The sequence below is a fragment of the Phoca vitulina genome, unplaced genomic scaffold (genome assembly GCF_004348235.1).
Source record: "Phoca vitulina isolate PV1807 unplaced genomic scaffold, GSC_HSeal_1.0 scaffold3, whole genome shotgun sequence".
NCBI lineage: Eukaryota > Metazoa > Chordata > Mammalia > Carnivora > Phocidae > Phoca > Phoca vitulina.
The window spans coordinates 57,712,531-57,726,134 of record NW_022589706.1 but is presented as its reverse complement, the minus strand read 5'-3'; the positions used below and the strand labels follow the sequence as shown (position 1 = coordinate 57,726,134).

The 13,604-nt window shown below is 43.2% G+C and overlaps 1 protein-coding gene across 5 annotated transcripts in view; it reads right to left on the bottom strand.

Moving 5' to 3' along the window:
* Window positions 1–13,604, bottom strand: part of FRAS1 (Fraser extracellular matrix complex subunit 1) — a 404,790-nt gene that overhangs the window by 55,468 nt on the left and 335,718 nt on the right. For 4 of the 5 annotated variants that reach the window (XM_032400603.1, XM_032400602.1, XM_032400606.1 and 1 more), the window contains 8 exons: window positions 12,466–12,599; window positions 12,051–12,191; window positions 10,064–10,291; window positions 7,952–8,065; window positions 6,131–6,281; window positions 4,791–4,950; window positions 2,472–2,640; window positions 10–256 (listed from right to left, as the gene is read on the bottom strand). In XM_032400603.1, the coding sequence (XP_032256494.1) occupies window positions 10–256; window positions 2,472–2,640; window positions 4,791–4,950; window positions 6,131–6,281; window positions 7,952–8,065; window positions 10,064–10,291; window positions 12,051–12,191; window positions 12,466–12,599 (1,344 nt within the window). The remainder of the gene's footprint in view (window positions 1–9; window positions 257–2,471; window positions 2,641–4,790; window positions 4,951–6,130; window positions 6,282–7,951; window positions 8,066–10,063; window positions 10,292–12,050; window positions 12,192–12,465; window positions 12,600–13,604) is intronic. The other variant, XM_032400604.1, reaches the window with a different exon arrangement.

Sequence of the window (13,604 nt, the reverse complement as noted above, 5' to 3'; positions counted from 1 at the left end):
CCAACAGACCTTTTCTTTCGATAGGTGCAAATAGAAAACCAGCGCTCTCGTTGACCCGGTAGGTCTTCTTATCAAACTCTAATGTGGGCTCGTCCTCAGTGTCATTGATAATGACCTTCGCCTGGGTGAACTCCCCTAATAAGGCATATGCTGGCATGCTGAGCTCCACGGTGAAACTCTCAACGTTCTCAAACACATCATCATCATTGATGACAATGGTGCAGGACTTGGTGTCCTCTCGCTCATCAAACTGCACCTGTCACAAAGCAAACAACAAGGAGTTCTGCTGTGTCTCAGATTCCCCTGCTCGCTCCCCCAGAGCATCATGGGAAAAAAGAGGACCCAAGTCTAGTGGGCAGAGCACTGAATGAAATAGCTGGTTCTTCCACCCCAACTTCCTGCTGTATCACCTGGAACACATGGCTACCTGTTCCTATTCTTCATCTACACATTGGAGTGGATTTACCACATAGGGACATGGAGGGCAAAAACATCTCTTACTCTTTGGTGACTATAGAAAAACATGTTGGTAACTATTTATATCTTGTTTTACTAATTCATTTGGGATAGCAAGAGTCATTTGACTACTCAGGTCCCCTTCTATTTGTGGCAAGTTTACCTGGAAAGATCTTTGAACTTGGAGTGTGAAATTCTGGCCTTAAGCTGGGTTAGTCTATGAATCTTTACAAATGTCAGATTCTTCATCAGCTAAATAACAATTTCACATACTTATTTTGCATATTTACTGGGAGGACTATAAGACACAATGTGTAATGAAAGTGCAAAGTATATTTTAAAGCACTGAACAAATGCGAGATGGTATCCTTATTACCATTTCCGTATTGCTTACACGATCAAAATTGACATAGAATCTCAGTGTACTGAATAATGGGAGTTTGAAGCCACAGAAAGTTATATTATGAACAAGCCAGACTGAATTTTAACTTTATATTTAACTAAATCCTTTGCCATTAAGATGGGCTAGATCAATAATGTAAATGAATTTAGCCTGGTACAAAACAGAGAAATTATTTTATATTCACACAGTTGTGAACATTACAGGGATTTATTCTGGTTTTACTGCATCTTAAAAAAAAGATAAAGATAAAACCTTGAAAAGGAACCAGGGTTATGGATCTATCCAAAACTAAAAGAGTAGGAAATAGGCCTGGACTACACTTTGTGTAAACTGAGATAGCTAAAATGTGTAAAATAGTCATAAACCTCTAGGGACACACAAATCTGAAAAATTCCTAATTTTCATCAGCAGAAAATTACTATTCCATATCTAATCAACTAATCAAATTAAATTTTACTAAGTTCCACATTTCAAAACACTCCCAACTTAATGAAACACCCCTAGATGTCTATTTAGTTCTAGAACCCACTGCCTTTTGCTTTTCCTTGACAAACCCAAGTACATGCTCTTTCTTATTATTTTGCTAAAAGACTCCTTGGCTTATCTGCTCTTTTTTAATTCCTCATTTAAATTTGACCTCAGTCCAGCTGAAATGCCTCAAAGAGAGAGCCCACTCTTCTTTACAGAGATTTATGCTGTCATAAGAATAGTGAAATTACTTTGCAAAAACACTGAAGAAATACCTAGTCAGTGCCAGGTATTGTGCTATTCATAAAAGAGGACAAATATGGGGTATCCTGCCATAAGGGAGTTTACTGTTTAAGTCCTCTTCCTTTCTTCTGTGTTTACTCTCTCCTCTCTGTCTGCTTCTTCCCTACCCAGGTGCTGGCTACCACCGCTGAGGTAGAGACCTGTGCAAGTATCTCCACCCCAGCTGCTCTCTGCATTCCCTGCTGACCAACACAGCTGTCCTCTCACGTCTCAGGTACCTCATACTTAGCCTTCCAAAGCACAGTCAAGACCACCCCCCCACTCCAAACCTGCTCCTCTGATGGTGTCCCCTCCCGGCAAGGGGCATCACCATCCATCTCCCGCTTCTGCCCACACTATCTAGTCTGCTGTGAAATCGTATCAATTCTTACTCATCTGTTCAATCCACCCACTTGTCTCCACCTTCGCTTCATAACCGAAACTCACGCTACCATCATCTCTCACCCAGCCTATTCCAAGAGCTTCCCGACCATCCCCCACACTCTCTCTTCTCTTCCTTCAGCTAGAGAAGGTGAGGGGAGAGAAAGGGCTTGGATCCTAAGGGCACCATGTAGAACACGATCCCTTGAAGACCTTTTTTGGTCATGAAGCAAAATGTAAAGACTGAGAAGCCAGACAACTTAAACTTTTGCAGTTAAAAACTTCCACAAAGAGTAGATGGACTGAGAAGAACTAAGCCCTGGGGGAAGGGAATGCTGGAAAATCACCTGAGGAAGGCCGCCAATGGAAAGGGAGGTGGGATAAAAATTAGGGGGCAGGTGCCCCACTTGCCAACCACCTCAGGGCAGCCGTGGCTGGCGCCTGCTGGCAATCAGCAATCAGAGGCCCCCCTCCCACCTACCTGGCCAGCATACTCCACGTAGTCCTGCTGTCCGGGTTGGGAGCTGACCCTGGAGCTGGAGCTGGCCGTGCCTTGCTCGGTGCGACACAGGACGATGGCATACTGGTTCAGGTTTCCACTCCTCTGCACTGTGACGCTGACAGACCCCGCTTTCTCACTGACGTTGTAGCTAGAAGCACACAAAAAGGCCGTCTCTGAAATTCTGAGCTGGGGCTGCGAAGAATCCACTTGTTGAATGCCTGTCTCTTCTGGTTGATTACGGTGCCAGGCAGCTCGGCGAATAGGAAGTTCGGCTTCTTTAAGAAGCCAGGTTATGAATTGAGGAACTGTGTTCACCTGGGACAGTCACAGCACCAAGGGACCAAGGAGGGCCCATTTTCAGAGCAAGTTGAAAGGCATTCAGAAGATGGGCAGCATGTAGGAGCTATGCACTTTGTTTTTCAAAACACAGAGAAATGACAAACAATCTCTCCCTAGTGTGGTAGAGTAACTAGAACAGTGGGTTCTTAGGAAAGAAAGCTGCTTGGAAGGCAGTTAATGACTTAGCTCAGGTGGGAACTGACTGGACCAGATCTCCAGGAAGTGTGCAAAGGAGTCAGGGTGGTGGCAGAGATAAGAAAATAAGAATGGGGCCTACGTAACAAAGGTGTTTAGACAAACGGAGCTTTGCAGACACTGGGGAGTGACAAGGAGCTATAGACTGAATGTGTCCCCCCAAATTCATATGTTGAAATCCTACCCCCAATGTCCTGATATTTGGGAGGTGACTAGGTAATGAGGGTGGAGCCCTCATGAATGGGATTGGTGCCCTTTTACAAGAGGTCCCACAGAGCTCTCTGGTCTTTCCACCATCTGAGGACACAGGGAAAAGACATCTGTCTCTGAACCAGGAAAAGACTCCTCACTAGACACTGAATCTGTCAGCTCCTTGATCTAGGACTTCCCAGCCTCCAGGACCGTGAGGAATAAATTTCTATTGTTTGTAAGCCATCTTGTCTACAGTATTCTGTTAGAACAGCTCAAACAGACTAAGACACAGGGTTAACTTAGCTTGCTGCTACGAATTTGTATTGTTTTGGCGAAGTAGAAGGCAAACTATCCATGCACTATTAATTCATAAGTATCTAGGTTTAGAAAAGCCATGAGTGAGTGGGACCTAAGCTGGGCCTTGTTTTTCATCACTGAGGATGAGTATTGGGCCAGGGCTTATGTCTTGTTGCTGTGAGTATTGCCAGCAAAGTGCTTCTGACAGGTTAGTCTTCATTGCCAGCTTTGGGACACTCTGTACTATTCAGCCCATTAAACGTTGGAGGGTTGTCCAGAAAAAGTGATCAGTTTTAGTCCATTTATTTAATTTTTTTTTTTTTAAGGAGATACAAACAAGAGGGAAATAACAGCAAATATATATATATATATAAAATCAGTGTATATATATATTCTCTAAGTGTGTGCGACTAAGAGTGGAACAGCCCAGTTGTGGGGCACATGAAATCAAGTTTGTATGTTATCCCCCACCTCCATTCCAATTTTTGTCTGAATTATCATGAAATTGCTTTCTTAGAATAGTGAGTCTCTGAAATGTAGACTTAAAGAATTATTTCCCCCACAAAATTATAATCCTAGTTATAATGTGACCTATAAAATCAACACTGTGCTTGCCTGCCTTTACCAAAGCTGGTGCCTGTTTGCCTCTCAAGCCCCCAAAAGACTACAAAAGCTCCTTAAAGAGTATCTATATTAAGCTATGAATTTGTCCCAAAGGAAATATAATCCTATGAACACCAAAGGAACTAGGGGAGAATATAAGACTGAGAACAGAGAGAATGTAGAAGGTAAGGCAAAGATGCTTTATTATGGGCCAGTGATTATTTTCAGCCAGTGCTGAATGTGTATTTTGTTTCTTATCAGTTCTATTGGATTACCTTCTAAAACTTGAGGGCGGAAGTAAAAATACTTGTAGGAGATGCAGTAAAGCACAATGGTTAAGATCACTGGGTTTCACCCCAATCCTAGTTTTACTGCTTATTAGCTATGCGACTTCGGGTAAATTAGTTAACCTCTTTCTGTCTTCATTGCTTTGTTCTTGTGGGGACAACAATAGCACTCATCTCACAATTGCAAGTATTAAACAAGATAATGTATGTCAAGTGCCTGGTACACATAGTATTAAAAAACATCTGGTGACATTATTATTTTTATTATTGTTATCCCCACCACCACCATCATCAGATGACTAGAGTTGGCCCCCACGTACTTCAACCTGATCTCCTCTGCTTGCCTGATTCACTTCTCAAGAATGAAAGCCAATAACCCTTGTACCTGGTATATTTAAAGCTGATGAGGGACCACTGAACATGGAAGACATTGTCGCTGACCACATTGGGTTTACTGTCTTTCACCAGAAACTGAAAACTATCCATCATCTCATGGATCTTCTCCTCGTGCAACACGTAACGAATCAACCCTAAGTTCACATCCTCTGTGAGAAAAAACACATTGTGAATTAACCCAGGGATGTAAAGACAGCCTTGTAGATTCCACGCTAACATACCCAGTTTATTCTTCAATGGGTTGTAGACAGAACTTAATTTCCCAAGAACAAAAAAGGATAGTAGTCTTAAAAATAAATGTGTCTGCCAGATTTCAAAATAAAATCCTACCGCTCTGTGTGACAAAGAGCTGTCTTTACGTCCAGGAAATACCCTGATGCTGTTGTAAAATGAGAATCCCAGGGTCTCAGCAAAAAAGTACTTTAATGAATCTCTCTGGAATATTAAAGGCAACTTTGAGAGCTGACAAAGAGTCTTTGACTCCATCCTTTGTGTACACATGCACACACTCAGCCTTACTTCCTTCTAAATAAGGTTCTTTGGAAGGTATGTGCTACTACAAAAAGCTGGGGTTGAATTAAAACAGCCCATACACAAGGCACAGATTAAAGGTTCTCTTCTAGGGGAGAACACAAGATCGAGAACAGGGAGACAAGGGAAATACGGTGCATGAGTTGTAAGGTGCAGTTTTTGCAATGACGGCTCAAGGTAAGGTCCATCCTCAAAAGAAGTCTGGAAGAGTCTGACATGCTTATAATACTACCAAAATACAAAATGGTCCGCTTGATGTGATTCAAAATAGGAAAATATTTCTGTTGAACAACGTACCCGTGTTGATTTTTATTTCTTTGTTAAAGACTTAAGAAACAATCCATAACCCTTAGAGAAAAAATTAAGCCATACAGGATCACGGATATTTCATAAAGTCTGGTTGTTGTTTTTGTTTTTTGTTTTGAAAGAAAACCAAGCATGTTGCACATCTGAAACTAATGTAACATTTGTGTCAACTATGCTTCAATTAAAAAAAGAAGAAAACCAATCAATATCATGTGATCCTGCCACTAAATCTTGCCAAAACCTAAAGCAATCTGGGAGCTGAGCAAGCATGGTAAAGACAATTTTTTTTTTCTTTTGCCATAATTGAGAGTAATAGGAAAGGAAATCAGGAGAAGTAAAACTCTGAAGTTGGATGGTTAGACACTAAACGATCTATTTGTTTGCAAATAAGTGACTTGAGGGTAAGTAGCTAGAAGTGGTTGTGAGAAAGATCAGGGAGGTAGGGGAAGTTAGAAGGGATTTCTCCCATCTCTCGGTTCCCCGAGTCCGCACCCTGAGTGAAAGTGACAGTAGCTCTGCCAGGCTGTAGCTTGTTCTCCACATGGCCGTGCTTGGGGCCCGCTGTAATCTCATAGACAAGATGCTGGTCCTCTGTGTCTGGGTCCATGGTCAGCAGTTCCTTCTTGGTGATCAAGTTGGTTGCCTGGAATAGAAACCCATTAAATTTAATTCCTAAGGTGGGAATAAAGCCAGACCAAGACCCTCTGACTCAGAATTAATTCAGTTCAACAATGATTTACTGAGTGCATTTACTGCATGGAAAACTCTGTCAGGATTGAAGAGGCTATGAGGACTGCAACCATCCCAGCCTCCGTCCTTGAGGTGTTCACACTTTATTGGGAAAGAAAGGCTCGTGAGCAGGGCAATTGTGGAAAGAGCTATAACGGGAGATACAAAAAAGAGTACTGTACACTTTTGGGGAATGGGAGAGATTAATTCCATCTGGATCGGAGGAGTGATTTGAGGTGGTGGGATTTGAGTTTGGCTTTTAAGGAAGGTTGGAACTTTGAAACAATGATAAAATACAGGCAAGATGGCCAAAGGCATCTACCTTATTAGAGTCAATCACAATTCTTGAAATTGAGTAAGATAAATATATGATAGCCCAATATTGCCCAAATATACTGGCTAAATTTTAAGTTACTCATTCATTCATTCAACAAATATTTAGTAAAAGCAAAGGTTTGAGAGAAAAAAGGGGGACATGTAACTGCCCTTTGGACTTGGCAAAATAAAGGTCATTGTTGACTTTGATAAGAGTCATTGCAGTAGGATAAAAGTGGAAAGTAGAAAACCAACTGGAGAGTGTCGAGAAGAAAATGGGATGGTTCTGAATATGGGGGAAAAAATCAAATAAGGGATGCGAGGAAGTTGTACTAATTTAAAAAATCCCAGCCAGTTCTGTAGAAAGCTACAGTGTAGCAGCTACATAGACAGACAACTAATTAGCTCCACGGAGACGGGAAAATCCACATCCTAGAGGGAACACCACACACAAAAGAAAAATCAGTTCCTGAACGGAAGAAGCACGTGTGCCTGGGTGAGGATGAGGATTTACTGCTTGGTATGTCACCAGCTAAGAACCGTGGCATATCTTAAAATGACCAAATGGGGATTTAGGAGGAGAAAGGAATTTCTAAAGTAGAAGTCCTCTGAGGACACTCACCTACAAAATACTCACTTCCTTCCCATCTATGGCATATTCCAGATATTTCCCGAAACCCATCATCCCCTGCTTCTAGTTAACAAACTCCTAGCTGAGCCAGCTAGAGACTCTATTCCCAGCCTCTCAGATGCAACCGATGGAGCCATGTAACCAATTTCTTGCCAGAATAATCTGAGCACAAGTGATGTGTTTCATTTCTGTATCACTTGCTTAAAATGAAGTTCCTTGCCCTCTACTTCTCGGTTTTCTTCTTTCCATGGGCTGGAATATCGATGAATAGTTGAGGAGTGTTGGCTACACCTTCAACAGCAACAACCCAGTGACGTGAGAATAATAAGACAGAAGGAATCTGCACCTCTGAAAGGTCATGTAGAGCCCTGGACTGCCCACTTACTGCCACCCTGTATGCGAGAGAAAAATAAACTTCTATCTTGTTTGAGCTTCTGTCTTTTGGGGGTCATTTTGTAAGAACATCTTAAACTATATACAATCTTAACCAAACTCATGGAGCTTGCCAATCTCAGGAAAATCAGCTCCCTTAGGGAGGGATAAATGTGAGTCAAACTGGACGTCTATCCCCACGTGGTCACAAATAAGGACACAGCCCATGTTGGTTCATGTGAATGTGGCAGACGGAAAGGCCTTACCTTGCCATCCATGTACTCCAGCCACTGAAGCCCCAGGTTGGTAACAATTCTAGGGGTGCCATCATCTACTGGGAGGATGTCTACCTGGAAATGCTGAGGTGCCGCGGTCATAACCTGTGGGGGAAGCCAAAAGAGAAAAGTCATCATTCACAGACATCTGAAGTATGTCAGGTCCTACGGCCTACAAAGCTGGAACCCCAGAAATCTGTTGGCAGCTCAGAACGGGCAGCTGTGCCAGTTTCCATTGCTTATCACCCTTGGCATGAGGCACAAAGAATGCTGATCGATCAAGTGGGGACAAGATGAAAAGAAAAGTTGACTTTCACACACCCATGCATTCCTTAGGTGGGTTCAATATTGCCCTGAAGTGAAACAGCAAACAGTAATTTCCTTTCAATAACTCTTGTTAAAATTCTCAGGAGAGGTGGACTAAACTTATCACTCACATGCTAATGTCAAAGTCTCCAGGTGGGATTCTGCCAGGTGTGATAATAAGTTTCATGAGAGGATATTTTCTTTCTTTTTTGGGGGGGAGAGGGGGGAGAGGGGCAGAGGAAATCAAGAAAGAATAAAAGCTTTTGTGGGAATAGTGAAAAGAAACTGGTCTATAATTTCATTCTCATGCAGATACATGTACACATACACACTCCACATATGTGGTGAGTCCGGCCCAGAATCTCTGTTTCTGGGAGGATAAGGCACGCCGGCACGCAGGGCAGCAAGACGCTGGCTTTTCAATCTTCTGCAACCTTCCTAAATAATCTCCATTTCAAAAATAATACAGTCCCTCTGGAGACCTACCATGACCTTTTATATTTATCAGAGTGGTAGCCCTCTTGCTGATTCATCCTGAAATCTCTTTTCTCTTCTGAAAGTCAAATGAAGTGGGGGAGCAGCTACAGTTCAGAAGAGAAAAAAATAAAAACAATGATCTGCTAGGTGGTGATGCAGAGCAGACACCAAAATGACAGGAAATCCCAAGAGCCATCTCACTGACACCTGGGCCAACGGAGAATGACCTTCATGCAGACTGTCTCTAAAGGATGCAGGGGGATCTTTCTTCCAGGAAAGGAATCATTCCTGGTCATCATTAAAGTAGGAGAGGACTCTGCAGGATGAGGAGCTGACCCTTCTGTTATCCTGAAATACAGCTGGGTGTGATCGAGTTGCTCAGTCACGCTGCTTCTGCTGAGTCAGACTCGAATGCGCAAGATGCAGGCGGGTCCTCGGGCCCACCTTTCACCACAGTTGCCGTTATTCCCCGGGGAGGGTTAGGATCCTGCCAGAAACCTGGCTGAGGAATGAAGGAGTGAGCAAAAGTGGCAGGGAGGGGAGTGGAGAGGCCATCTTCAAGTTTCTTCCAGACACCTGAACCTTGGAACAGGGCAATTCTCTTCAGGAAGGAAAGCTTGACAACTGCAGGACCTCAAGAGAAAAACCCCTTTACCTGTTTCACCAGCTGGTCCTAAAACGATGACAGTGATGATGATATTAGAGCCACAGTTTATTGGATGCTTCCTATGTTTCCTGTGTAAGGCACTGGGCCAAGTGCTTTATGCACATCCTAAGGACTGATCTCATCCCCATTTTACAGACATTTCAGCTAGTAAGTGAGAGAGCCAGAATTTAAATCAGTGTCTTTTAGATGCGAAAGCCATACTCTTAACCAGGTTATTCTCTTTATGACATTGAGAAACTCCGGCTGGCTGAGGGGACACACAAAAGAGAAAGACAATCTAGAATCATATGAGATTAGCTACTAGAATCAGATGAAAGCAAGATGAAAGGAGTCAACAGTGTGCCAAAAGGAAAAGAGAAACAACGACAGTCATAGGAACAATCACTATCACCCTTTATTGTGCGTGCTATTTGCCAACAATGTTCCCCACTTTATGTGGATTACCTCCTTTGATCCTTAGACTAACTGAAGCTGGTGATTGTTACCGTACCCATTTTACAGATGAAAAGCTGAGGCTTGGAGAAGTTAACTAATTTGTGGCCAATTAGTGACAGAATAAAAACAATGCTATTCTTGGCTGAAAAATGCCCTGTTCTGCTTCTGGACAACCTCTGGCACACTGCGCCTCCCTCTCCGCTGTCTGTGCCCCTCACCTCTTTTCCTCCTTCTTCGACGATAAAGAAGGGATTTGTCCCGTCAGCCACAGTGAAGGTGAACCGGTCTCTGAGGGAGTTGCTGCCGTCGTGGCTGTAGCTGACCCGCTTCTGGTAGATGTCTTCCATGGTGAAGATGGACGTGTGCCGGAAATGCTGCCCACGGCTGGCTCGCTCGATGGTGCCGTGGCGCGGGGGCTGCACAATGGTGAATGTGACAGACTCGGCCTGTCGAGGAGGGAAAAAGCAAGGTGGGAAGGGAAGTTTGAAACAGAAATCAGGTCGTTTTGTTTCGTTTTAAAAGATTTATTTATTTATTTATTTATTTGATGGGGGGGCGGGGCAGAGGGAGGGAATCTTCAAGCAGACTCCCTGCTGGTGTGGAGCCCGACACAGACCATCCCACAACCCATGTGATCATGACCTGAGCCGAAACCCAGAGTCGGACGCTTAACCAACTGAGCCACCCAGGCGCCCCAAACCAGATTTGTGAGTGATGGCCAACAGGCGGTCAAGGGTATCCAAACCTAAAGATGTTTATAAAATAAGGATTGCATTTTCTTTATAGATATCAAAAATAAAACAAAGGAGAGAAACTATGTTGGGGATTACAATTGAACTTATGTTCTCGTGCCTCCTGGTGTCAGACTAAGACATTTAAATTTGTCTTTTAAGGATCATAGGGGAAAACCTGAATTTTTAACCTCTACCAGGATGATAGGAGCTAGACCTTTAAAACTACTCATTTCCTTCCCAACCTTTCCCCCCACTTTTCCAAAATTCTCATATCGAGCATCCCATATACATCAGAACAGAAGGTAATTTCCCATTTCTAGTTGCGGCTTCTAGGGTGGCACACAGAAGGAAAAATAAAGACATAGAAAACACTGTTCAAGACCTCCCAGTGATTTCCCACCAACTTAGAATAAAATGCAAAGGCCTGACATATGCCAACAAGGCCCTCTGTGGCCTGGTCCTAGGGTTCCTCTCTGGCTGCATTCTTTACTCCTGCTTGCTTATTGGGTCCCAGTCTCTTCCCTTCTTTGTTGTAACTCGAAGTTTCCAAGCGCACTTGACCACAGGGCCTTTGCACTCCTGGTTCTTTGGCTCAAAGAATGACTCAGATAACTGCATTGCTTGCTCTTCCACTTCATGATGTCTCTGCTCAAAGATCAGCTCCTCAGAGAAGACTTCCCTGACCACTCCGTCTCAAATAACACACCCTTCAATCTCTATGGCTTTTATCTTGCTTTATTTTTTAATTTATAGCACTCATCATATCTGACATGATGTTATATGTTCTTTCTTGTCTATCCCCCTAACCAAAGGCTGGAAACCCCCTAAGGCCGGAACTCTGTTTTGTTCCCAGCCCTGTCTTTAGCATCTGGAGCAGAGGCTGGTACAGAGAAGGGTACCCACAGAACTAATGAACAAAGTTATGGTACTCTTTATGAGAGCTAAGTCATGCCAGAATGTTAGATACTTTAATCTGAAAGCATCATGAGAATAAGAGTTTAGTCTCTGCATGCCCTGTTTTACTGAATAAAGCCTCCTTCCTTGAGGATGCTCAAATCGTAGTATTTCGCTGTCATTCAGAGAAGTCTGAATGAAGGAGGTAAATGGTAGGAAAAATGAATAGGTGCCCCAAACCCTTGTTCACTCTAATAAGGAAGAATAAAAAAAATTGGCTAAAATGTCATCTAATTGTCTATGAATCATGATAAAAAAAAATCAGCATATTAAGGGATTGTTCCATGTAATCAGGGGACAGAGTGAATGTACTTAGCAGTTCAGAAAGGGTTTAAAAACAATTTGATCTCAAATATATTAGTTTCTCTTTTCCAGAAGGCCACAGGGTCTTCCGATTTTTAACCTTTCAAGGATGCTTGCACTAACCTCACTACTCTGCCCTACCCTTGGGATACACAGTCACAATGTGACAGATCAGCCTCTCATTCAGCCAGAGAACCCAGGGGAGTGCTCTTACCTCTGTGTCTGCATCCACCGCCTTGAGCTCAAACTCTGTGATGGTCTTCCTCACACCCTCCTGCACCCGCATGCCCAGGTTCTGTACAACAGGCAGTGAATCATCCACAGGGCGTATGGTGATATGGAAAGTCTGGGTTACCTAGATGGCAGAAAGTGCAGGTGGGACACCTGTCCCCGGCACCCACCTAAGTAGAAGGTAGGTGCTCTCTACTTTTCCTTTCACCCATTCCTGGCTTGAACGCTTGACCAGGAATCCAAAGTGGTTTCCCTTTGGCAAGAGCCCCCGGAGCTGTCAGAAGCCACCACCATCCTTGGGTGAGAGCAGGCGAAAGTGAAGCTTGCAGAGTTGCTTCTCATACTCCCTTCAAAGAAGACTGCTGAATCAGTGCCCATTCACTGAGGGAATGGAGTACCTTGCCTACCTCACTGACTCCATCGGAGAGCGTAAAGCTGAAGGCATCAGAATGTTTCTCGGTTTCACTGGAGTGGATATACCGAACATTTTGTGAAGTCAGGTCAGCTTGAGTAAAGGAACTAATCTGGATACCTAGCAAAAGGGGAAGAGAGAACCAGAAAAAGGATGTCAAAATGCTAGCCACACTTCTAATGCTAGAGAAATGCCATACTTTCACCAGACGGAGTCCCTTGTATATCTCTTACAGCATTTACGTGCTTCTCTCTGAGACCTTGTCTTAGAGTCGTTTGTGTATTTTTTTTCCCCTACCACAGCATATGTTCTGTGGGAGCACATGTTAACTTAATTATCTAGCTTCTGCTATGTGCCAAGCCAACAGCAGGTGCTCAATAAATGTTCCTCTCCTTTCTCTGGGGGTTTATGTATGCAGGTCAAATCTGCGAAACGCAGAGCCATTGCCTTAGTCTCCAAACTCCTCTCTCTTACGTTTTATATTCCCCCATAGCCTCATAGTCCTTTCTGAAAACCTGTCCTAATTTTTAATATTGTGTGATGGTTTAGCTTTTGAACACTGGAGTCATAGGGCTTGGCTACACATAAGCTTTTCTCTGTGATTGGTGAGCCTGGCATCCATGATTTCATTGGATATTCTTCAAGGTCCCTTTCAACCTTCTGGTCTACGATTTTCTAGCTTCTCATATACCACGTTAGCCAGGCTGGCAGTTAACAAAACTTACCGCATGACTTTGGGGTTGGCGCAATCATTCTATCTCAACTCTTAAATGACCTAAAAAACCAGTATCCTTTAATAACATGATATAGAGGAAACACATTAAATTTTTTTCAGACTTGTTTTAAAAGTAAAAAAACACAATACTAAAGTGATTTTAGATAATGCCAATGTATCCCACAAATGAGTAACATCTTATGTTTTTAAATGTCCCACAACATTTAGCAAAACAGCCCGGAATTCTTGCTTCTATCTTAGGGCTTCTGTGACTCATCCTCTGCTGCCAGCCAAGAAAGACGGAAACAAAACCACATCTTTTAGTCCCTCGGCACAAATTCCCTCTTTCTGATTCTGGATGCTGGGTATTAATCCATTGAGTCTAGTCCTTTGGTCTGGTCCTGAAATTC